Raw genomic sequence first — 24,439 nt, 5'->3', positions numbered from 1 at the left:
CAATTTGTAGACCAAGTCAAAATTTTGTCTTTCCGAGGTCTTTCATTTCAAACTTCCTTTTCAGACATTTTACTGGCTTTGAAAGTTCTTCTGGATTTTACTGGCTTTGAAAGATCTTCTCATAAAGACACAAGGGCAAATTGGATCATTTTTATATCCTTCTTTTAGCAAATATTCGCTAAGACGGTTGTACCACATTCGCCTTGATTGTTTCAACCCGTACAAGGATTTTTGAAGCTTTATTGAGCAATTATCTCGAGAATCCTTGTATGCTTCAGGCACTTTGAACCCTTCGAGAATTTTCATAAAAATGTCGTGGTCCAATGAGCCATATAAATAGGCAGTGACCACATCCATTAGGTGCATTTCAAGCTTTTCATAAACTACCAAATTCATTAGATACTTGAAGGTAATTGCATCCACCAGAGGGGAATATGTTTCCATATAGTCAATGTCAGGTCTTTGCGAAAAACCTTGGGCTATAAGTCGTGCTTTATATCTTACGACTTCACCCTTTTCATTTCGTTTACACACAAAAATCCATTTGTGCCCTACTGGCTTGACACCTTCGGGTGTTCGGATTATTGATCCAAAAACTTCACATTTTTCAAGTGAAGTTAACTCTGCTTGAATTGCATCCTTCTATTTTGGCCAATCATTTCTCTGTCTGCATTCATCGACAGATTTTGGTTCAAGATCCTTATCTTGTTGCATTATTTCAATGGCAACATTATAAGCAAAAATATTATCGACCACAATATCATTTCGATTCCACCGTTTTCCTGTCGAGACATAACTTATTGAGATTTCTTCATTCTTATTATTTTCAGGTACTTGGACCTCCTCGGTGGTAACACCATTTGTTGTGTCTCTGGGCTCTTCTTGAGCACTTGCCTCCAAATTATGATCATCTTGATCATTTATTTCTTTCCTTTTTTGAGGATTTTTGTCTTTGGAACCAATTGGTCTTCCTCGTTTTAAGCGTGGCCTAGACTCATTTGCCTGAACAAGTTGTTTTACCGGGACATCAACTCGAACTTGAGCATTAGCAGTTGGGATATGCGATTTAGTAAGCCGCGGAAGGTTAGTAAATGCATCTGGCAGTTGATTTGCAATATTCTGCAAATAAATCATCTTTTAAACTTCTTGCTCACATTGATTTGTTCGAGGATCTAAATGAGATAGTGACAATAAATTTCAATCTATCTCATTTTTCAACTGCTTATGTTCTCTCCCTAATGTTGGGTATACTGATTCATCAAAATGATAATCAGCGAATCTTGCCGTAAATATCTCTAGTCATAGGATCCAAATATTTTATAATAGAAGGAGATTCACACCCAACATATATTCCCAACCTTCTTTAGGGACCCATCTTTGTGCGGTGCGGTGGAGCAATTGGAACATATACCGCACACCCAAATATTCTAAGATGGGATATATTTGGCTCCCTTCCAAATGCCAACTGTAATGGAGAAAATTCATGATAATTTGTTGGCCTTATGCGCACAAATGCTGCTGCATGCAAAATAGCATGCCCCCATACTGAAATAGGAAGTTTTGTCCTCATTAGCAATGGTTTAGCTATCAATTGGAGGCGTTTAATCAATGATTCTGCTAGACCATTTTTAGTATGGACATGAGCGACTGGATGCTCAACTTTTATTCCAATCGACATACAATAATCATTAAATGATTGAGATGTAAATTCACCAGCATTATCAAGACGAATTGTCTTTATTGCATAATCTGGAAATTGTGCTCTTAACCTTATAATTTGAGCTAACAATCTCGCAAAAGCCATGTTGCGAGTTGATAATAAGCACACATGTGACCATCTTGTAGATGCATCTATCAAGACCATATAATATTTGAATGGTCCACATGAAGGGTGAATTGGTCCATATATATCACCCTGTATACGTTTCAGAAACACAGGGGATTCAATCCCAACCTTAGTTGCTGATGGTTTGATAATCAGTTTTCCTTGGGAACAAGCAACACAAGAGAATTCTTTAGATTGAAGAATTTTCTGATTCTTCAAAGTGTGTCCATGTGAATTTTCAATAATTCTGCGCATCATATTATAACCGGGATGGCCCAACCGTTCATGTCAAATGATAAAATCATTAGAATCAGTAAATCTTTTGTTTACAATGACATGTGATTCAACAGTACCAATATTTGTATGGTACAATCCAGAAGAAAGTGCAGATAATTTTTCGTGCATAATTTTCTTCTCCATATATATTGTAGTAATATAAAGGTATTCAACCTTTCCTTCATTTGCAGTCTCAATATGATAGCCATTTTGGCGAATAACCTTGAAACTTAACAAGTTTCTTTGAGACTTACTACAATACAATGCATTATCAATTATCAATATCGTTCCTTCAGGTAGTAATAAGACCGCTTTTTCAGAGCCTTCAATCAATTTTGTACTACCAGATATTGTATTGACATAGGCCTTTTTCATAATCAAATGAAAAAATATTTCTTTTCTTTTAATATCGTATGAGTTGTGGCACTATCCAAAAGACATATATCTCTATTATTCATCTTGAATCCAATTGAAGACTGAGAAATTTATTTATCTGATATAGGAGTTAAATTTTCTTGAAAAATTAAAATTTTGTGCTGATAACGTGTTGTAAAATACACTAATTTAACAACATAAGAAGGAGAGAGTAATTGAAAGGAAAACAAAACAGATGAGAAAAAGATTTTATATATCTGTGTATATCACTTTACACTGTAAAATGACTCAATTTATATGAATGAAAATGGGACGTAGAGGGACAATTGAAGGTGAAAAGGAAAAGAAAAAATAAGTGGAAGAAAAGTAAGTGGAACATCCACTTCTTTCTAATACTCCATAAATAAACAAGAATCCCGTAATAATATTTAACAATAAGAATTATAGTACAAATAAATCAACAGCGGTCACAACTACCGCCACCAGCAAAAGGCCAAAGTACACAGTGGAAAAATAAACCCTAACCAACTCATCAATTCCGGCGAATGCAAATGCTAAATATCTCACAGATCAGAGATTTAGAGCATCAATGCAGCAGCAAAGATAGCTACAACAGCAGATCCAGCGACGGCGACTCTGTTCAAGGAAGCAGAGTTAGGAGATTCGGTAGGAGAACCTCCGGGAGCGGCGCCGATGGATGGAGGAGAAGCGGCACCGGAAGGAGATGACGCCGGAGTCTCAGCAGTTGGTGGAGCTGGAGGAGATGCCAATGGAGAATTGGATGGAGAAGATGCAGTAGTAGGAGCATTTGCAGGGGCAGAGACAGGTGGCGTTGATGTAGTTGAAGGAGGAGTCGCCGCTACCGGTGCCGGAGAACTCTTCGGAGAAGCTGCCGGAGATGCTCCCGGTGCTTGTGCTAAAGCAGATCCGGCAACAAATGCCAACATTAGAGCAATAATCACCTTTGAGTATGCCATTTTTAGCTTTGAGGAGAAGGAGCTTCTGGGGAAAGGAAAGTGGAAGAAGCACAAAGAGGAGGAAATGGAATTATGAGTTGCGACTACTTTTGAATTTTGATAAAAAGGAGAGGGAAAGAGTGTATTTATAGCAGAGAAAAATGGGGAAAATTAAATTTTAGTTTTAATAAAGTCGGGTTTTTTTTTAAAAAATAATATTGAATTTGAAATAAGATTTGGACTAATAATTAGTTGGCAACTCAAATAACAAAAGAAGAAAAGAAGAAAAGAAGGGATGCGACTGAGTCTAGCTGGTTACGTTTTTCTTTAGTATGAATAGATAAAAAAAATTGTTTGAATGTTTCTTAGTACTCTCCTCCTGGCATATTTCAATATCCGAGAGCTAAATAATTTAATTTTTTAATTATAAATTTGATTAACAATTTAGATATGTGGAGAAAAAATATATAGATGTTTCAGTGAAAAAGTGTGAATAGTTGGATATAGTGGATGCGAAGAGAGGTAAAGATATATTGAAGAAATATTAAAAAAAAATGATTAAAAAGATATGACATATCCACAATTTACTTACTGATGACATGTTCTTATTACTAACATATTTTAGTCTTGAGCTGTTGGAGCTTCATGTAGATCATTATATTAGCGTATTCTTATAGTCATTGATTTTGTTTCTGACTATCATATGTAGTTTCTGTGCTAAGGTGATTGCACCTTGTTGTTGATATTATAGTTTCTGGCATACATCCTCTGCACAACTTTACTATTACCTATCATATTTTTGTTTAATTATTGCTTTATTTTGCTTGAGTCAATGATCATTTGAAAAAACAATCTTTTTAAATATACATACACTTTACCATTCTCAAACTATATTTTGTGAGATCCCACAAAATTTGTTATTGTTGTTAAAATAATATATATAAATAGTTTAAAATAAAAACACAATAATTGATAACATAAAATATAAATAAATTATTTGAATCAAAAGTCAAATGAATACTACTTTTTAAAAGTTACGAAAATACATTTTTGAGATTTTTTTTTTTTTTTGGAAACAAAATATGGACAGAATTTTAATTATTGGCAAACACCATGGTTACCGTTATGATTGGCACGTTCTGGTCTAGCTAGCGGGCATTTAAAAATTCGTTTATGTGTTGGCCACCTAAAAAGCAGGGGTACCCTGGGTTTCAGATATTGGAAAATATTTATTGGACTGCTTTAATTTATTTGATTGATTTTGAATTAACATAAAATTCTTTAAAAAAATATTTTTTAAAAAATATTTAATTTTTTGGTCTTGAAAATCTCACGTGATAAGTTAAAACTAAAAATTAATCACAAAGAAAAAAATATTTTTCTAAATCGATTAAAAGAAGTAAGAAAAATAAATTGTAACAAAAAAAAGGGTATATGTTATTTATGTGTTCATCTCAATTATATTCGTTTTGTTTCAAAATAAATTGTATTTTTACCTTAAGAAACTGTTCATTCTTATAAAATAAGAAGAGTTTTTATAACTTATATTTTATTTAATGCCTTAAAGAAAAAAAATTAATGATGTAAAACTCCAAATATTAAAATAAAGGTAATTTTGGAAAATTAAGATCAATTCCTTCTTGAAATTTTAAAATATCACTTATTTTGTAATAAATCGAAAAAAAATAAAAATTACTTATTTTAAAATGTAAAAAGTATTAATTTATCTCTCCTTGATACTATATTAGTCGTCATAATTTTCATTCACACACTTTTTAAAATTCATAAAAAAAAACTAATTTACTCTCAGTCCTTTCAATGTTATCAATATTATTTATTTTCAAACAATTAATTTTAAGGGTATAATAAAAAAATATTAATTATTTTGATTCGTAAATTGACAAGTATTTGAGATAAGCATTCTTAGTAATGGAACAATTAATATGAGACAAAGAAAGAACTATTGAATGATAAAATCAGATAAGAATATGTATTCTTTCTGTTTAAAATATTTGTAAGTGAAATTTTCACTTTTTTCTTTTTGAAATTCGAATGAATTTTAATTAATATTTAAGATGTATTTTCCGCTATATTGACATGAAGAATAGCCATTTATAATTTTTTTTTTATATGATTTTTGTATATTTTTTAATTTGAGAAAGAGACTCCACTGTCACCAATGATGACTTCCAAGTTCCAACGGGAAAATACAGAACATTGATTCATGTGCTGTATAAATTAGTGTTGTTTGTTGAACCTAATTATTATGGTAACCTATTTTTAAAAATGTGGGGTTGTTCTAGATTCGTTTTTCCAAATCAAATGACATGTTAAGACTTTTCAATTGTTGAACAGCAAAAAATAGGTTGTAATTTTGATTGCCAGCCTTTGAAAATTAAAGTTTTTATATCATACAGGACATATATTTTCCTTTAATACGAAGGAGATTAAGGAACTCAATGTTTACTAAGTACTTGGATTTGACCTTAAATTAATATTTTTATTAATTTACAAATAAATTAATATTTATAATTATTTAACAAACTTTTAAATATAAAAACTACTGAATTAATGTGAACCGTAAATGACACTTTAGATACATCCATGCTTGAAAGCAAAGGCGGATTTAGTGTCTAATTTGTGGTGCATGTGAATTTATAGGATTTTTTTTTGTCAAACTAGGTATTTTATGTACATGTTTCATAAAATAATATGTTGGCACTCATATTATAAAAAGATAAAATGATGCATTTAGTTAAATATTGAGTTCAATATTGAAGTCAGAATTTTCACTAAGAAATTCAGAATATGAAGAAGTAAACACACGAAAAAACGAAGGAGGTTCAACATCTATTAAATATACATATAAAATATTTTTAATTATATATAAATAATATAATTTTTTATTTACAGAGGTTCAAATGAACCCCCTAATTCTACCTGACTCCGCCTCCTATTGAGTTATTACCCAAAGAAACAAGGAGTTCTCACTCAGTACTTTTTTTTCTCCGTGCAAGAAATAAATGAAGATTAGGATATAAACTAAAATGCTAATTAATTATGATTATGATTTGTTCATGAACAAGTGTTTTCGCAGATTACAACACAAGAATCAGATCTTAGATGGTAAGGAAACCGGAAAAAAATCAATAGCAAATTATATTTACTCAACTTCATGCATACTTCAAATTATACTCCTCATCACATGGCCAAAGAAGAATATATGTTGTGATATGAAGGTGTAGTTGAAGGTAGTTAAGTTGTTAAAATGTAGTTAAGTGTTATATTCCGTACTTTTATATATTGAAACGTTTTTAAGCTCCTCTAAAGTTGTCATGTGATCCATGTTATCCATGACGTTATCAAATGATCTAAGGAAGGGAGGATGTAACGCCTCATATTTTGCATAGACTAGTTTTATGTGAGTGGTGATGGTTTGAAATAGGTTTGAAAGGATTTGAAAGGGGTTCGAGGCCAAATAATTTGTCAAAGTAATCGATCTACTTGCTTAAGCTATTGGTTTGGATGTCTTACATAATTAAGCTACTTGATTACACGTCTAGCTTAAGTAGCAAGGATCATGCAGGTTCTTAAGGTAAGACTAATTGCTAACCTACTAAAAGAACAAGTAGGTGATGCACCTACTTGGAATATGTGGGCTGCATTTTAAATGAAAAGGGCAAGTAGGTGATGCAACTACTTACAAACTTGTAGCAGGAACTAAGTGGATATTAGTGATTAATTATGATTAACTAACTTAATTAGAAGACTAAGTGGGCCCCACCAAGACATGTGGCAGAATCTGATTGGTCCATGCCATAGTGGGACATATGTCATTGTGGTTGGACACATGTCTTAAGGGCTGATAGCATATATATGTACTAGCTGATGACAAAGCATAGCACATAATCATTTTCATAATTCATCTTCTTCATCACAACTTCTTGAAAGAAAATTAAGAACAGCCATGGCAGCAAGCTCACGCCCAGCTCCAATATGGTGAAAGAAAGAAAATTTTAATTTCATAAAAGTGTTCTAAATGTCCAAGGGGGCAGCAATATTAGGATTTAAATTGAGGAAGAAGAAGTGGTGCAATTGGTGCAAGTAATTGTAGGATCTGTCCTAACTTGTTTGAGGTAAGATTTCTTTTTCTTATGATACAATTGAAGTTAATGATGTTGTGATGGAGAGATTAATTTGTATTAAGTGGAATTGGAAGTAAGAAATTACATGAGTATTGTTGGCATTGTAAATGAAAAGAATTGGAGTTGTTCTAATTGGATTAAAGTTTGATTAATGTTGTCATTCTTATGGTATTGTATTTGAAGGTAATTTGTTTAGGTTGAAGGGATGGAAATATAATTATAGATAAGTATAGGTGTTGCTGTTCACACCAATATTATGCTCTTTTTCGTGTGTTTGTAATTTTGTGAAGTAAAGATCAAAAATCATAATTTGATGTCATAGTTTTGGTGGGCTGTTTAGAACTTGTATTAAAATGATATTGAAGTAGTTTTATTGTATGTGGATGGTGGTCGATGTTGTTGTCATGTTGTTGTTGATATGGCTCGTAAATTCGGAAGAAAGGAAGCGTATAAAATATCGTATAAAAAGCGTATATTGATCTATTTGGTGTAAAATCTTAGATGTTAATGATTTGAATTGAAAATGGGTTAGGAGAGGTTATTAGGTTGTTATTGTTGTTGGTGGTGTTGCTGTGCTAATCAGAGATTAATTGGAAGTTCGGATTATGCGAGTTATATAGAGGAAATGCTGCCCGATTTTCATTAAGTTCTTAACCAATAAAAATACTAATCAAGAAGTGTGAACTAAGAAATGATTCCTATAAGTGATCGGTTGTAGATTTATAAGCTGGAAAGTCGTAATTTATTAACAATAGTGTTACTTTCGTATTAAATAGGCTAAAGGGACAACAAAGCAAGCTTGGTTAAGGTTGATCTATAATAGGTATGTGAAGTTATCCCTTCTTTATTTTGGCATGTTTTAGATATAAGTGATATATGATATGAGCTTTGGGGTAATTCCATCCATAGGTTCCGATGATTCATGATTCTTATTCACTTCTTGATGTTAAAACTCTTAAAGTAGCTGAGCTACTGCCTTTGAGTCTTCTATACGTTGGACAGTTGTTGGTATGTGAAAGTCCCTATTCTTAAAGACTCTATAATGATTAATCTCCTTAACTTTCATAAGCTGTTTCGCATTATCTTAATACGTGTCTATGACCCCTGAGGATTTATTTAATATAGTTCATAATGACATTTGAAGAGTACTGAACATGGATATCGCTTTGATACTCAAGTATTAATTAGGCTACTTATCTATTGAGTTTCAAATGATGATCTAAATGCATATAGTTACTTACTACTCTACTCGTGCATACTGTTATTACATCTTTTACCGAGTTCCAGGCCGGGTATGTTATCACGCATATTTTACTACATTATCCATCGAGTCCCATGATGGACCGAGTGCGGTATACGTGTACACGACTTTATTCACCGAGTCCCTTATTAGAGGGTCGGGTATGGTATAGTATATATATATATGATGATATGATTATGACACTGAGTCCCATAACCGATCGGGTACGGTATATGATAATGATATGCATGATTTATTTCGTAAGGCATATGTATAGTGAGTTCTTGATTATCATACTTGTCTCCTGGAATCTCTACTTCAGTTATGATCCTTCTTATTGTATTTCATACTTTATATATCCAGTACGTATCTCGTACTGACCCTTTTTCTTTGGGAGGAGGGGGCTGCATTTCATGCCCGCAGGTACAAACACTCGCTTTGGTGATTTGCCAGCCTAGGATTTCTATTCAGTTGTCTTGGAGTAATCCTTTGTCCCGAAGTCTAGACTTTTGATACAGACTCTTTTTGATGTGTATATATGTTTATTCAGGGGTAGGTAAAGCTCTGTCCCGCCATATGATACTATTGATACTCTTAGAGATCTGTAGACATATATGTGGGTGGTGTGTATATGTGTTCGGTTGTGTCTATATGACTTATATTTTGGGACGTTCTCATTTGTAGTGATAGCCTTATCGGTTCGTGTATGATGATGTTTTTATTGATTGTGACTCCTCAAGAAACAAGTTACCCTGATACATGTATGTAATGCTTGAGATGACGTTCTGTTTTCACAAAGCCTCCATATTGTGTTTGGTTTCAGTTTGACGAAGTCTAATAGATATGTATACGAGTGCCTAGCTCGGACACTAGTCACGGCCTATGGGGTTGGATCATGACATTAAGGGTAGATTAGTCTTTCACACAAAGTTAGTTGTAACAACTTTCAGGAAGTTAGTTTGTTAGTGTAGGCTATAAATAGCACCTCTATTCATTGTAATCATAAGTTGTTTTAGTTGAATCAATGAGAGTTCTATCATAACTACGATTGTGAAGTTATTGATTCAATAGCAGAGGATCAAGAAAATTATTTGATTTGCTTCCGCAATACAAGTTTGTGAGATTTAACAATGACTATTGGAAATGAAGCAGGAGAGACACCTAGCAATGGTAACAACACTAGTTCACCTTCCTTAAATGGTAATTCTATGGCAGCAGGTCAAGGTATTGACTACAATAATCCTCTTTTTCTTAGCCCTACAGATATAAGCGAAATAAGTATCATCTCATTTCAGTTGCTTGGAATTGAAAATTATACATTATGGAATCGATCTATTAGGCTTGCTTTGTTAGGAAGAACTAATCTAGGTCTAGTTGATGGATCATGTAGAAAAGAGCTGTATAGTAAAGAATTATGGGGACAATGGAAAAGAGTTAATGTTATTGTACTGTCATGGTTAATGAATTCAGTATTAAAAAATCTAGTAAGTGAAATTGCTTTTGCATCTACTGCTTTAAATGTATGGAATGATTTGAAAGATAGATTTGATCGAGTGGATGGATCTAGAACATATAGTTTACACAAAGAAATTGCTTATCTAGAATAAGGCACAACTTCTTTGCACACTATACTAGGCTCAAGACTTCATGGGATGAGTTTGAAATATTAGTGCTAGCTCCTTGTTGTAATTGTGATAAATCTAGAGGCTTGTAGCTCATACGAATAGATAGAAGTTGTATCAGTTCCTAGTGGGATAAAATAAGTCTTATCAACAGCCAAAAAATCAAATTTTAATGATGAATACACTACTTACTATCAATCAGGCTTATGTATTAATTGTAGGAGATGAAATTCAGAAGTCAATTGTTACCAGCATTAGTAGTTTGAAGCTGAATGTTGTGAGCATCAACATAGGGTTAAACTTAACAGGTATAAAATCTAGTGCTATGTATTCAAAGATAGGTAATAGTTCTGGAGTATCTCAGAAGTTCAAGAAGAATTTTCTAATGGTGTGTGATTTCTATAAGTGTAAAGGCCACAACTAGAAATTCTGCTACAAGATAATAGGCTATCCACCTGAATTTAAGTCCAAAAGAAAAGTTTCCAATGCCAATTCAAACTTTGCTACAAATGACACTAGTTCGATCTCCTGCTAACAGTCGATCTGATCAAATCAATTTTTGTTATAGAATAAATACGAGTGTTCCTATGCATAAGTGAAAAGATAAAGAACAACTTGATACTCAAAGTACTACAGTATCAGTTGAGGCAATTGGATCTTCTAATAACAGATAAGTGGAGAATGAAGTGAAACATTTGCTTCAGGGGTGCACCTTTTCAAAGGAACAATATAAAAACACAGTGCGAATGCTTAATCAGAAGATAAAGTCTACCACTTCTGCAAACACTGCAGGTAAAACTTTACTTGTATTTGAAAATAGTGTGATTTTGATTATAGATACTGGTGCAACAAATCACATGGTGTCTAGACTGGATATGCCGAATAAAGGCTTAATCACAAAACTGAATATTATTTAGGATGTAGACTTACCAAATAGTGATATCACTTAGGTTATTCATATTGGTTCTTGTAGTTTATCACCAGGAAGTGTTATTACAAATGTATTCTACTTACCTGAGTTTAAACACGATCTAATGTCTGTGAGTAAAATCACAAAGGAACTAGGCTGCTCGATCTCCTTCTTCCCTGATTTTTGTGTGTTTCAAGAGCTCTTCAATGGAAAGGTAAAAAAAGTTGGTAAAGAAGAAGAAGGCTTGTATTTGTGGAGTAGACTACTTCAAAAGGTTGATAATACTGAAAAAAGGTTTCACTAGTTGTTGATAAAGTTCACTCCGATACTCAAGAACAAGATATAGAATTGTGGCATCAAAGATGGGCTCTTGTGTCTTCTGTAATCCTTGATAGGCTATTTGACAAAGTCTTTATATGGACTTAAAAAGGCACCAAGGCAATGGAACCATAAGATCACTGAAGCCCTCATCAAACTCAAGTTTAGACAAAGCCAATATAATTACTCTCTAGTCATCAACAAATCAGATAAAAGCATCATTATTGTACTTGTATATGTAGATGACATGCTGGTGACTGGCGACAGCTTGAAGCTGATAGAAGAGACAAAGAAAGCTCTACAACAATTATTTAAAATGAAAGACTTAAGTGACTTAAAGTACTTTTTAGGAATTGAGTTTATTAGATCAGCAGATGACATATTAATGCATTAAAAGAAGTATGCTTTGAAACTCATAGCTGAAGTTGGAATGGGAGAAGCTAAGCCTGCAGGAACTCCAATTGACACTAATGTCAAATTGACATCTAAATAGTATGATGAACATCTGAACAAAACAAAAGACATCACAGATAACCCACTGATAGATCAGACAATATATCAAAGGTTGATAGAGAAGTTATTGTATCTTAACATGACAAGACCAGATATCTCCTTTAGTACTCAAACATTGAGTCAGTTCTTACAACAACCTAAGAAGTCTCATTTGGATGCTGAATTGAGAGTAGTTAGATACTTGAAAAGACAAACTAGACAAGAGTTATTACTATCAAGCTCTTCAGATAAAGAGGTTACTGCCTTTTGTGATGCTGACTGGGTTTCCTGCCTACTTACAAAAAGATCTGTAACAGGATACATGATAAAGGTTGGAGGTTCTATGGTGTCTTGAAAAGAAAAGAAACAGACCACTGTTTCAAGGAGTTCAGCAAAGGTTGAATATATGAGTCTTGCCTCTACTGTATCTGAATTGGTATGGCTGCTAGAAATGCTAAAAGAAGTGGATATTGAAGTACAAGTATCAGTTCAGGTTTATTGTGATAGCAAGGCTTTCATCCAGATTGCAGCAAATCCAGTATACCGAGAGGGCTAAACACATAGAAATGGATTGTCACTTCATAAGGGAAAGACTACAATAAGGTTTAATCAAAGTAAACTACCTTCCTACTGCAAAACAACCAACTGACATTTTAACAAAAGGGTTAACAAAGTCACAACATGAATATCTTCTGTCCAAACTAGGAATTTTGAATATTTTTGCACCACCTAGTTTGAAGGGGAGTATTGTGATATGAAGGTATGGTTGAAGGTAATTAAGTTGTTAAAATGTAGTTAAGGATAAATTAGTCTTTCACACAAAGTTAGTTGTAACAACTTTCAGGAAATTAGTTTGTTAGTAACTAACTAAGAGTGTAGGCTATAAATAGCACATCTATTCATTGTAATCATAAGTTATTTTAGTTGAATCAATGAGAGTTAGCTTAGCTTTCATCTTCATTACTTCTTCTTCATTCTCTGAGATTACCTTCAATATATATTTTTCTTTTTTCAAAATATGTATTGGTATACATTTTTCTTTTTTGCCTAATTTTTTCACTTTCTTGCTGTCTTTCTTTTTTTCAAAAAAATAAAAATAAAATTGTCTACTTAGGGAGCTAGTGAATTGATCATTTTCTTTTTTAAAAAATGAAATAAAGCGTAAATATGTTATGTGAAAAGTTAAAAGTGAAAGAGTTGTAAAAAAATAGATATGTTTTTAAAACGGATTAAAAAAAAGTAAGACAAACGAATTGAAATAGAAGTATCCTAATTATATTTTAAATTCGATAATTTTTTTATTATTTTGATTTTTTATTCGATATCTAAAATCCGTATTAAAATCAGACTAATCCGAACTTAATATGTAAGTCGAGGAGAAAATGTTCTCTATGAAGATTTTTTTATATTTTAGATTTGAATGGAAAATTTACGATTAACCCTATCACTGCAACAATTTGATGGTGAAAATATTGTTAGTATCATAACGTTCTGAAAATCTCATGAATAAGATAAGTAGGCAAACGTCTCAACAGCTCTCTCGAAACCTACAAAATTTTGTCTTTCTTGAAAACAGTCGCTCAGAGTTCTTTTTTATTTTTAAAATAATTCCCTGCTCAAAATTAAGTGGACCAATTAATTTAAATTTATATTGCGATTGAGGCGAGTCGAGAGTCTTTCACAAACAACCTTCTATTTCTTTGAGGTTGTAGTAAGGTTTGAATGCACTCTACCCTCTCCAGACATCACTTAGTGAGATTTCATTAGTATGTTGTTGTTATTGTTGTTGTATGACTAATTAAAAAGATTAATTATTTTTATGTAAGTAAAAAATATTATTTTAAAAATATTTATATAAATTTATTTTCTAAAATGTTTGACCAACCAAATATTGACAGATAATATGGAACGGAGAGAATAATAATCAATATTTTTACCTCTCCATTTAATTTTATTTTTATTTAATAGTTAAAATTGTATTAGTTAGAATATCAAAATGTATAGACGTGCTTCCATGAGTTTTAAGAAAAACGCGGATTAAGACAAATTCAATGTACAAAAATTCAATATTGAATGTTGAATTTAGCAACCTTTGAAGTGTACGATTCAACATATTACTAAGTTTGGTTAACAACATCTTACACGGTGTGGGATCCAATGTGTGTTATTTCCATTTGTTTTTTCCTTTTATTTTATTGTAGATATGTTTATCGATTCATTCGGTTTGAATTTTTTTATTATCAATTATATTATTGATTTTTAATTTGTAAGTATACTAAATTAATAAAGTATTCATTAGCATTTTAACAACCTCTTGAAAAGGAAAATAAGGTCAGATCTCAATTTACACTGATCTAGAACCTCACAAAGTTAACGGCCACAAAAAGTAAATAGCAGCACCAAGGCAACAACTATAAAATGCAAAAGAAAATTGGGTTTGTATTTAACATATGAAGACTATTATAATTAGAGATAAAAATATAATTTTAGTAGTCCGATTGGATTATCGATTTAATTATTAGCCAAAATTTTAAAATAAAAAATTAAATCGATAGACCAATAAAAATATTTAACTACAACCTATTTAAAAATCATTAACTTAATAATTCAACAATAATAATTCAATAATATTTGTTCGATTCGATTTTTTAATTAAATTGATTTTCGGACACCTCTATTATATTGCACTACAAATATTGCTTGTTTGTGGCAGAATATTATATAAAACTACAAGATCTCGATTACATGTTCATATTGGATCTCATATATCTTTTAAGAATTACTTGGCATAAGAAAGTTTTTATTAGGGATGCATTTTACTAATTAACTAACTTTATTAGTAATATTTTGAAATTCTAAATTTGACTGTTTTTACTATTTTATTTAGTTATTTTATACTAAGGGTAGGAAGAACAAAAATATTATAGAACTCTCTTTGATTTTTAAAATTGAATAAGTAAATAAAACATCCATTTTCTAATTTTTTACTACTATTTGTATAATTTTCAATATCTAAAAACTCAATACTTTTAAGAAACTTGTTTTCTTCTATTTCAAGTTCATAACATTTTTCATTTCTCACACGAAACACGCTAAGGAAGCTTCACCCAACTTTTTTGGGTTGACCTGTATTTGCTTTTCCTTCACTTATAAGGTTTCATCAGGTTAGAGAACTACGATTTTAAGTTTATGAATTTTTAATCATAATTTACACATATTAAGCGAATTTCTATTCTAGTCCCTAACTTAATAAATAAGGCCGGAGAAAATTCTTTTCTTCCCGTCTTTTGTGATTGAGGTAGTCATTCTTGTGTTCTCTTTCTTGAGTAACACAAATAAAGGGGTTGGCTATAGCTATTGTGCTATACCGAATCCATAACTTCAATTATAACTACGATGGTAGAACATCAACCAAATTCTATAAAAAAGTGAGATTAATGATTTAACATGAATTTTGAGTTAAGAGAGAGAGTGTTCAGAAATATACATCTAATTCTAATTTTTACTTATTTTTCACACAAACATATATACAACGTTCGAGTTGAAAATCATGAGTTCTACCGGACTTGTGAGACGGGCTAGGAGGCACGCAAGGGAGCTCATTTCTTTGATCGGAAATTACATCATAGATATGTATGAACAATTTTTTTAACGTAAATATAGTAGATGTTGAATTCTCTTAATTTCTGCATATGTTCAACTTTTCTTATAGGATCTGTTTGGAAAAGCATCTTGTAATTGAAATTAGTGTAATTACAAGGGTAGTAATTACCAGCCTAGTAATTACACAACCTACTAATTACACTGACTTGTTTGTTTGCCACAATATAATTATAAGTGTACTGTTTGGTTGCACAAGTGTAATTACAAGGTTATATTAAATTTTAAAAATAAAAGTTAACTATCTAAACTTAAAATTCATATTAGACAAATAAGGGGTTTTAAAAAATAACATTAAATTAAATATTTAAGATATATTATTTTTTGAAAATATATTAATTAATTCTTACTAATATTATAAAAAATAATTAATTTATATTTTTTAAATTAGTATAATTTTATTTAAAAGATTTCTTTGAGCATCATGAAATGCATGTTTGACAAAAATATTAATATTATAACTATAAGTCATAAAATTATTAAAACATTTGACAAAAAGATAATCTATCAAATCTAACTAAAAAATAAATGATTTGTAATGTGAAATATCAAATCAATACTATTAAAATAAATGAAACTGAAAAAATAACATAAGTTCTAAATTCAATATAAATTTGTTAACATAATACTACTCTTATGTCAAATTTCAACATAACGTACATAAATATGATTTAAGAGAAAAGAAAAACGTACGTCTATAACTTTATTCAACAATGACTTCTACTTTAATTTAAAAATTAGAACACTAACAAAATTATGCTGATGAAAAAATAAACATAAAATTAAAAAAAAAGGTAATACGAAAAATTGCATGGAATCACATGAAGTAAAGGTTGCGAATGAGAACGAAATGAAATATAAATAAAAAAATAAAACGTATATATTTTTAGAAAATATTAGAATAATAAATAAATAACAATTTAAAATAGTAATAAAAATAAATTAAAACAAAAAAATACAAAATAGAAATAAAAGGAAAAAATTTAAAAGTATTACACCAATTCACAGCCTCCCATTGAGATTTGAATAATGTAATTATCCCCTGTCAATTACACCCAATTACCTGTTGATCATATAATGACATGACCAACCAAACATGGCACACAGTGTAATTACACACAATTACACCAAATCCAATTACCAAAATGACTTTCCAAATAGGCCCATAATTTAAATTTCCTAAATGAAAATCCTAGCCCCGCCACTGTCAACGAGGGCACTTCGCACAGTGTGATGTGAGTAATATCCTATTGTTTGATGCACTTCAAAGGGAAACTAAAACCAAATCTGAAATTCACTTTGATGAACACTTTTAAGCTTCAATATAGAAAAAATTGCACATGAATTAGAAGAACGGAGCGTGAAAAATTCCTTTATTTACCTCAAATCTTCCCAAGTTGTGAGCAACACAATAAAAGGACTCTATAGTCGACGAACCAGCAACAATTAGCATTGTTTTTTTTTTTAAAAAAAAAAACTTTCCAGTTTCATAATGCATCTAGGAAATATCCTATTTAACTGGGGAAAATGCAGATGCTGCAGCGGCCTCAGCGATTAAATAAACAGGTTGACGAGCCTGCAGGCAAGCACCTATCTCGAAAGGGCGTAGTTCAGATCCATCATATAGAAGATTTGCACCAGGGTGAATCAGTTCTTTACTGTCAGTATCATCGTGATCAACTTTAGTAGTTTTTGAAGGCGATTCCGCAGCCTCGTAAATAGAAGGCAGGGCATATGATCTGCAAGTTCATTTTAGAAAGCATGATATAAATTAAGTTAGAAAACAGAAACTATAGTATACACAATTTCAATCAATGAACAATGTAGTGTGTATATATATCGATCCTTAAATTATTGCAACTCCGTCACATTATCTGATCACGTTGGTAGTTCTGGTATAATCACTCATTATATTACTTAATGAGCATCATCAAAAGCAATTTCAAATAGAGTTATCCGTCAAACAGCAAAACAGAGAATTCAGTAAGAATTCCTTATTCCAATTAACAGCAAGAAACAAACACTTGTATATGAATTAGCGGTATTACCAGAGGACCATCACTGACAATCTTTTACAAATTTTATCCATCTGATATTGTTAAAGAACACGCTAATTAATGCCGTGTTAGTCCAACTTTGAGTATGCACATCTAGACACCTCAACTCATCTCTAATGTGTCAGTTGAACACTCCAACTTACAATATGACCATTTAGACACTTACAAAATTTATGTATCACGTCAGTATCGGGTGTCCACGTTGGAGTGTTAAGTTGTCAGTTGAAACCAAGTTGAGGTGTCTAGATGTGCACTTTCAAAGTTGGAGTGGTTATTTGCTAGGTAAGGCCAAGTTTGAGTGTCTTTTTATGTATTATAAGCACAAAATGATTAATCCGTTAAAATGTGAAAGAGTTTGATCAAAGACACACCTCAGAATGTTGCCATCAAAACTCAGAACTTCTGTACGACATCGTTGTCTATTAGCAAGTTTCAGCCTCTGGCTTTTGCTAGTAGGACCAGAAATGGGAGAAGAAGGATTAACGCGGGGGTTCCACCTTCTACTCGCATAGGTTATAAGCTGCCGGGATGCATCTTTAGATTGTTCTTTTTGGTAAAGGAGTTTCGCGGTTGGACCATTGGCTTGATACTCAGTACAAACGTCTCGTAGTCTCCTTCTTAAGTCTTGCATTTCGTTATGATGCTCCGTGAATAAGTCCGTTTGGAGTAGCTGCGATGAGATTACTCTCTTGCATATATTATTGCACAATTTTGGACTAAACAGTGGGATACCGAATTCTACGCTTAGTGGAACCCATTCATACATCTCATGATCATCAGGTGCAAGGTTTTCCAAGAGTCTACCTTTGTGAAGTCTTAATAGACGAATATAACCAACAGTCCAAAAGCTCATTTTGTTTCCTAAACCAGCTAGTAATGAGTTCAAATTGAACATCTCTTTGTTGGACAATCCTAATTCCTCCCCTATCCGAGCTGTTGAACCGTCAGAGTTTTTCAAGGGTAAGGGGACATCCAAAGTAACAACTCTTCCAGCCTCATCAAGATCATGTCTGCTGAGTGGCTGGACAAGAACAGCTGAATGATTGAGAAGTGAATTTACACAATGTAAAAGTATACTACCTTTCACTAAGTTCCCTTCCGATTTCTTCCCTGAAACTGCAATAGAAGATCCATCCCATGACCATACAAGTGCTTTCTCACAACCAGCTAATGGTGCAGGAAGCATTCTTAAACATTGACCTTTCATCAGAACAACAGATATAGGTCCACTAGCCATAGCAGAATATAGCACCAACTTCATCCAAGGTGTCATAGACGAGGGTGAGGGCGGTCCAAAATGAGCAGGGCCTTTGGCTCCTGGCGAAACTGAAGGAGGAATGGGAGCCATGGATATGACAATATCATAGTCACGCTGATATAGACGATCTAAAGTAGCCGGTGATAGAGCAGCCAAGCTTTCACATCGGAGTATATCCACACGGTAATTCTTCTGTTTCTTTAAACCTTTCGCGATGTTTAAATCTTCAGTACATACCGACTTCTCATCAGTCTTAGCATATATACTGTCACTAGCAGAATTACCATATAGATGTTTTCTCTCATCAGTACATTCTTTTGGTGTTCCAGAATGTACCGAATTCTCATCATGTATCTCAAACTCATTTGTAGCAGAATCTCCTGAGTTTTCAGTAGAAGAAATGTCCATCAAGGAAGTAGCATCATCACTTCTACCAGAAACAATAGTGGTCTTTTCGACTTCTTCAGATGGAACCCCTCCTGATGTTAGACATTCCAGGACATGCCGAAGGCTAAATGCATGATTTGCAAACTCCTGCAGTTCGCCTTCAAATATTGCCCCCTCTAGTGTGCTCAAATCATTACAAAGATCTGTAATGCTAGCGTGACCTAGTTTTCCAGCTTCATATAAAGTCACCGCGTGAGATTTTAGACCTGAAGAAGAAAGGGGATGCTTCAAAGCACTATTGAGAAAGGATCACATAATATCATAACAGTTGAAGGGGATATACGGTAACCATATAACGTTCGAATATATTACAATGAATTGAGCTACATCAGAAAGATATTCTCTAAATCTCAAATTACATAAGTGAACTTTTTAAGATTCTCTGTGATGGACTTGAAAAAGCTAGGAGAAGAAGCTAAACCTGGTGATACCGATCCCATCATAAGATACGAAGTAATATTAGCGTCAACAAGGAAAGCAATTCGACCATAACCAGTCCCGGAGATATTATTTTCTGCCCATGGAATTTCTCCTTGCTGAAAAGCAATGCCATCAGTGGATGCATTTGCAAAGCCCAAGCTAGCATTTGAACTATCTTCCTCGTCGCTGAGGATACTTTTGGGTAACCCCAGGACATTAGAATCTTGCAGAATAGAAGATGGATCGATTAGTTTGATAGCCCATCCTAATCGGCAAGCAAAAGAAGCAGCTGCTTGCAATTGAGAAAGATCAGCTTGTAATGTTGTTGATAACTCAGCAACAGTTGAATTCTCACTTGAAACCACAAAAACAGCGTACAGCAACCTGGATAAGGAGGTTTACTTATTATTTCTTGACCACAATCGATAATATATATATATATAAAGGTCAGTCCGGTGCACTAAGCTCCCACTATTGACCACAATCTATATAATAGGGAAGTATAATATGAGAATTCCTTTGTTTAAGAGAAACGCCTTACTCCTCAATGGGATCTTCATAAGACTGCTCTCGGTTTGAAACGAACCCTTCAAGCCTGGAAACTGTAATAGACTAACAACACCTTAATGTCTCAAATAAAAGGATTCATCAGAAAGCAGAAGTGTGCAAGTAAGGCCAGAAATCTTTTTCATATATGTAAAGTCAAGTCAATTTTTTTAAATCTATCATGAACAATAATACTAAATGAGCTACACGCTACCAACTTCTTTTACTTTAGCTAGTTATTTTGAAAATGAAGACATGGATAGAGTGTAAGAATGAAGACTAATATCCATTATGTTCCAAGTATAACTACTAGATGACGGTCAAATATGATTACCAGTTTTCATTGAAATGAGAATGAACATCGTTAAGCCAAGAATGACTACTCAAGATAAGAAAAACTTGATAATTAAAGCTGTTTTAAAAGGTAAAAGATGAAACAAGTAACAAAAAAACTTCTAAACCAAATCCGAATTATATGAATTACCTTTAAAACGATCATCAGCATAGACAGGAACGTCAAAATACACTAGTCCATGTCGATGTAGGCCTTTTATAATTTCAGGATCAAAAAGAATGAAAGAATTTGCTTCCTCACAGATTTTATCTATTGTTGCCATTTCTTCTTCTGTCAACTTCTGCGAGAAGGAGAACAAAGAGCAGGAGATAAGCCTCACATGTCAATCACAAAGGAAGCGAAATGTTACGTTTTATGGAGAAATTGAATGTCTATGTCAACTTGCCTTAAATTCTTCCATAGTAAAGTTGACTAGACAAACTGCCCACCATGGCTCAATAACAAAGTCCACTGGCTGCGTGGGCAACAGTTCTTTCGCTATTGATTTGTTCAGTTTCCACATAATTTTCTGCCAAGCTCCAAAATTATGAAAATTAAGTTAGACAAACAACAAAAGAATTCACTCGTCTCTACATGAGCAATCGAGCTTAGCATGCTGATCGGATTGTGAATAGACCTCCAAGTTGGATACAAACTACTTTGAATAAAGAGACAAAGATATGGAGCACTTTCGAAACTAAAGGAACATCAATAGCATGATATTCAACTAGAACATTATACTCGCTTGATGATTCTCTAGACAAAAAGTGTATACTTCTTCCATTTTAATTTGTCTGTTTGGTTTTTAATTGATGCGAGTTTTAAAAAGTAAAGAAGAACTTTTGAATATTGTGGTATTAATCTAAAGATACGTAGAATGTACCAAAATGTTCTTTAATCTTATGGCCTTAAACATAAGAATTGCCAAAAAAGGAAAGAGACATTCTTTTTGTAACGGATAAAAAAGGAAAGTAAGTCAAACAAATTTTTGGACAAACAATATACGTGCAATCAAATTTTCAATTCCAACTGTAAGTGAAATTGATCCCTTCGTCAAAGAGTCGTACAACATGGATAATATAGCCACAAACTATTATCTGCTATCTATCACAATATGTAGATGAACAGCTTAGCAGTTAGCATAACTTTTCCCGGACAATACCTTAGACTTGCACTTATTCATGATGTCGATAAATTCATTTCTTCCAACTCCAGTGAGCCGTAAGGCATCAGCAGCACTAAAATTCGGGATGCTGTCATAAGGTTGCTCTGCATTCATTATAGTAGAGAGTCGATAAGCTATGCGAGATATAGAAAGAAATGAGGACATGTAGCAATCCATACAATTATGACGCTGAAACAGTGATCAAGCACGGAGAACTTTGCCATTTGGACAATTTGGAAAATGTATAGATTTATTTTTTAAGTGAAACGAACTTTAAATTTTAAGTGAAGAACATTAGAAACATAATCCACTCAAGCAATACAGAATCAGAATTATCTGTGCTAAGACTTTTCTCTTTCAATAAAAGGAAAAGCATGGACATTCTTAACGGACAAATATAGGTTATTACCATTTTTCATGACCTCAAATAACATGTCGCAGTAGTATCTGAAAGGAGACATCCTCATGACACGACAAAAATAATCCGCTAGGTGATATGGGAAGAGCTGCAGACACAAATTGAACATATTAAGTTATTAACTGAATTTTGTAACTTGTAAGACATCAATTCGAAGGTACAAGTCTCACAGAATTATTGATTAACATAAAAATCTTGAGCAAAAAAAAGCATATATTAGTTGATTATGCTGCTTGCAGATAAAAACATTTTGTATTGCTAAATATGAGAAATGATTTTCAAGCAATACACACCGCTAAATTCCTTCGTAGATAACGCAACATTTCTTCATAGTATTCACCTTCTTTGCAAACTTTACTAGCAAAACAAGTGTTCCACTGGAGTCTCTTTTTTATGCAATGTTCAATTATCCTGCATAAACAATAGTTAGTGGAAAATAGAACCACACGTACGTTAACTGGTAAATCTTTAATGGTAGAATGAATAATCAAGAGCAAAGAAAAGATTCATGATGAAATATTACATTAGCAATGCATTTTTGGAGGATCCGACACAAGTGCAATAACATAAATCACAATCACATAAAAGGTTACTTATATAGTGCTTGTAGTAGTGTGAGCTCACCAAATAACTAAAAACCGGAACCTTGTACACTTATTGACTAGGTTCAAAGTTGTGGAACAAGTTGGTAAATGCAAAATATACCATGCCAAGTTCAAATGATATATGTGTGAAATAGAACTTGGAGCAGATCAAAGGGCCAATTACACAATTAATTCTCTTGATGGAATGCAAACTCTTATACTACTACGCCATTTTGATGGAGAAATATCTGACTTATGTATTGAAATGCCTTTGTCTTCGCTGGATTCCATCCAAAAATTAAGAGGAAAAAAACCAATAGGTTGTGTCTCTAGTTTTACTGAAGAATTTGACTGCTTAATCTGGACATGATGCAGCTTCAGCTTACTGAGGACATGACACTTGAATGGAGGGCGTGACAGTCGAGTATAGGGTAGATGGTTAGTAGGTTGCCGGTCATTTTTCTTTTTCGTCCAGGAGTATTTAGTTTCATATTTACGTTTGCTTATTCTTATATCTATTGTACTACCTGTTTGTTTCTTCCTTATCGTTTATTTTATTATCTTACTATGGTAACTATTGGTGTAGATACCACAAGTTATAATAAATTACAGTTAAAAATAAAATGACAAAAATGAATAAATAATATATTCAGGCTGAGGCGTGAATACCTCCTCGCTTTCTTTAAAAAGATTCAAGTCCACTGTGGCATAATTTACACCGATCCAGTATACTGTGGCAATGCATAAAATGCATATTTTATTAATGTTAAAATGCCACATTAATAATTACTGTTGCTCCCTTTTCATCTCGAGCTAAAGATCTATCAGAAACAACCTCTTTATTCTACAAGGTAGGGGTAAGGTCTGCATATGCTCTATGCACTACTATTTATGAAAACAAAACAAAACAAACCTTTTATGCCATTCTTCTTTGGAATTTAGAGCGGCTTGAAGCCGCTTTGGGAGATCCTCCCAGTTGCATTCTTCTTTGATTGATTTTAATATCAGCTGTTCCTCAATACTTGCTAGTACGTGCAACATTTTAATTCCTCCCACACTATGCAAGGGGCGGAGTTAAGTACAAATAAAGTTGTTCAATTGAATTTCTTTCATCGAAAAATTATAAAATGCAAAAAGGGCTAATTAAAACATTTTTTGGATTTTATAGAAACTGTTGAATCCCCTCGACGCATGGAAAAAATCCTAATGTAGGGATAAAGGAGGTTCAAATGTTTTTCCAAATCATAGGTTGAAATTCTCAAATATGACGTTTTATTATAAATTTCTGATTTCGCTACTGATCGAAAACAGTAGACAATATAAATTTCTGATTCCACCGTGAAAATGCATCAAATCATAGTCAAATATTATGATTAGCTCATCCATCATTT

At 32.7% G+C, this 24,439-nt stretch overlaps 2 protein-coding genes across 2 annotated transcripts; both read right to left on the bottom strand.

Moving 5' to 3' along the window:
* Positions 1 to 2,880: 2,880 nt before the first annotated feature.
* Positions 2,881 to 3,576, bottom strand: LOC129889647 (classical arabinogalactan protein 9-like). The gene has a single exon (XM_055965048.1). It carries the CDS (start codon positions 3,451 to 3,453, stop codon positions 3,055 to 3,057), a length of 399 nt encoding a protein of 132 aa, XP_055821023.1. The 5' UTR covers positions 3,454 to 3,576; the 3' UTR covers positions 2,881 to 3,054.
* A 13,753-nt stretch (positions 3,577 to 17,329) lies between these two features.
* On the bottom strand, positions 17,330 to 22,528 carry LOC129889638 (uncharacterized). Its single transcript, XM_055965037.1, has 8 exons — positions 22,456 to 22,528; positions 22,044 to 22,150; positions 21,288 to 21,410; positions 21,032 to 21,182; positions 20,543 to 20,603; positions 20,003 to 20,385; positions 18,248 to 19,787; positions 17,330 to 17,558 (listed from the first exon to the last, which is right to left on the bottom strand). Exons 1-8 carry the CDS (start codon positions 22,511 to 22,513, stop codon positions 17,330 to 17,332), a joined length of 2,652 nt encoding a protein of 883 aa, XP_055821012.1. The 5' UTR covers positions 22,514 to 22,528.
* Between the last annotated feature and the right edge of the window lie 1,911 nt (positions 22,529 to 24,439).

The sequence above is a fragment of the Solanum dulcamara genome, chromosome 1 (genome assembly GCF_947179165.1).
Source record: "Solanum dulcamara chromosome 1, daSolDulc1.2, whole genome shotgun sequence".
In the NCBI taxonomy this organism is placed as follows: Eukaryota; Viridiplantae; Streptophyta; class Magnoliopsida; order Solanales; family Solanaceae; genus Solanum; species Solanum dulcamara.
The sequence above is the reverse complement of the archived record's forward strand: the minus strand, read 5'-3'. Positions and strand labels throughout refer to the sequence as shown.

What these genes read in the sequence shown, in the direction of transcription:
- LOC129889647 (XM_055965048.1), bottom strand. Translation starts at nt 3,453, where the DNA reads ATGGCATACTCAAAGGTGATTATTGCTCTAATGTTGGCATTTGTTGCC.
- LOC129889638 (XM_055965037.1), bottom strand. Translation starts at nt 22,513, where the DNA reads ATGAGGATGTCTCCTTTCAGATACTACTGCGACATGTTATTTGAGGTC. An exon ending in TGAATAAGTGCAAGTCTAAG is followed by an intron (nt 21,411 to 22,043) that starts GTATTGTCCGGG and finishes GGAGCTTGGCAG; the next exon opens with AAAATTATGTGGAAACTGAA. An exon ending in GATGGGATCGGTATCACCAG is followed by an intron (nt 19,788 to 20,002) that starts GTTTAGCTTCTT and finishes TTTCTTCTTCAG; the next exon opens with GTCTAAAATCTCACGCGGTG.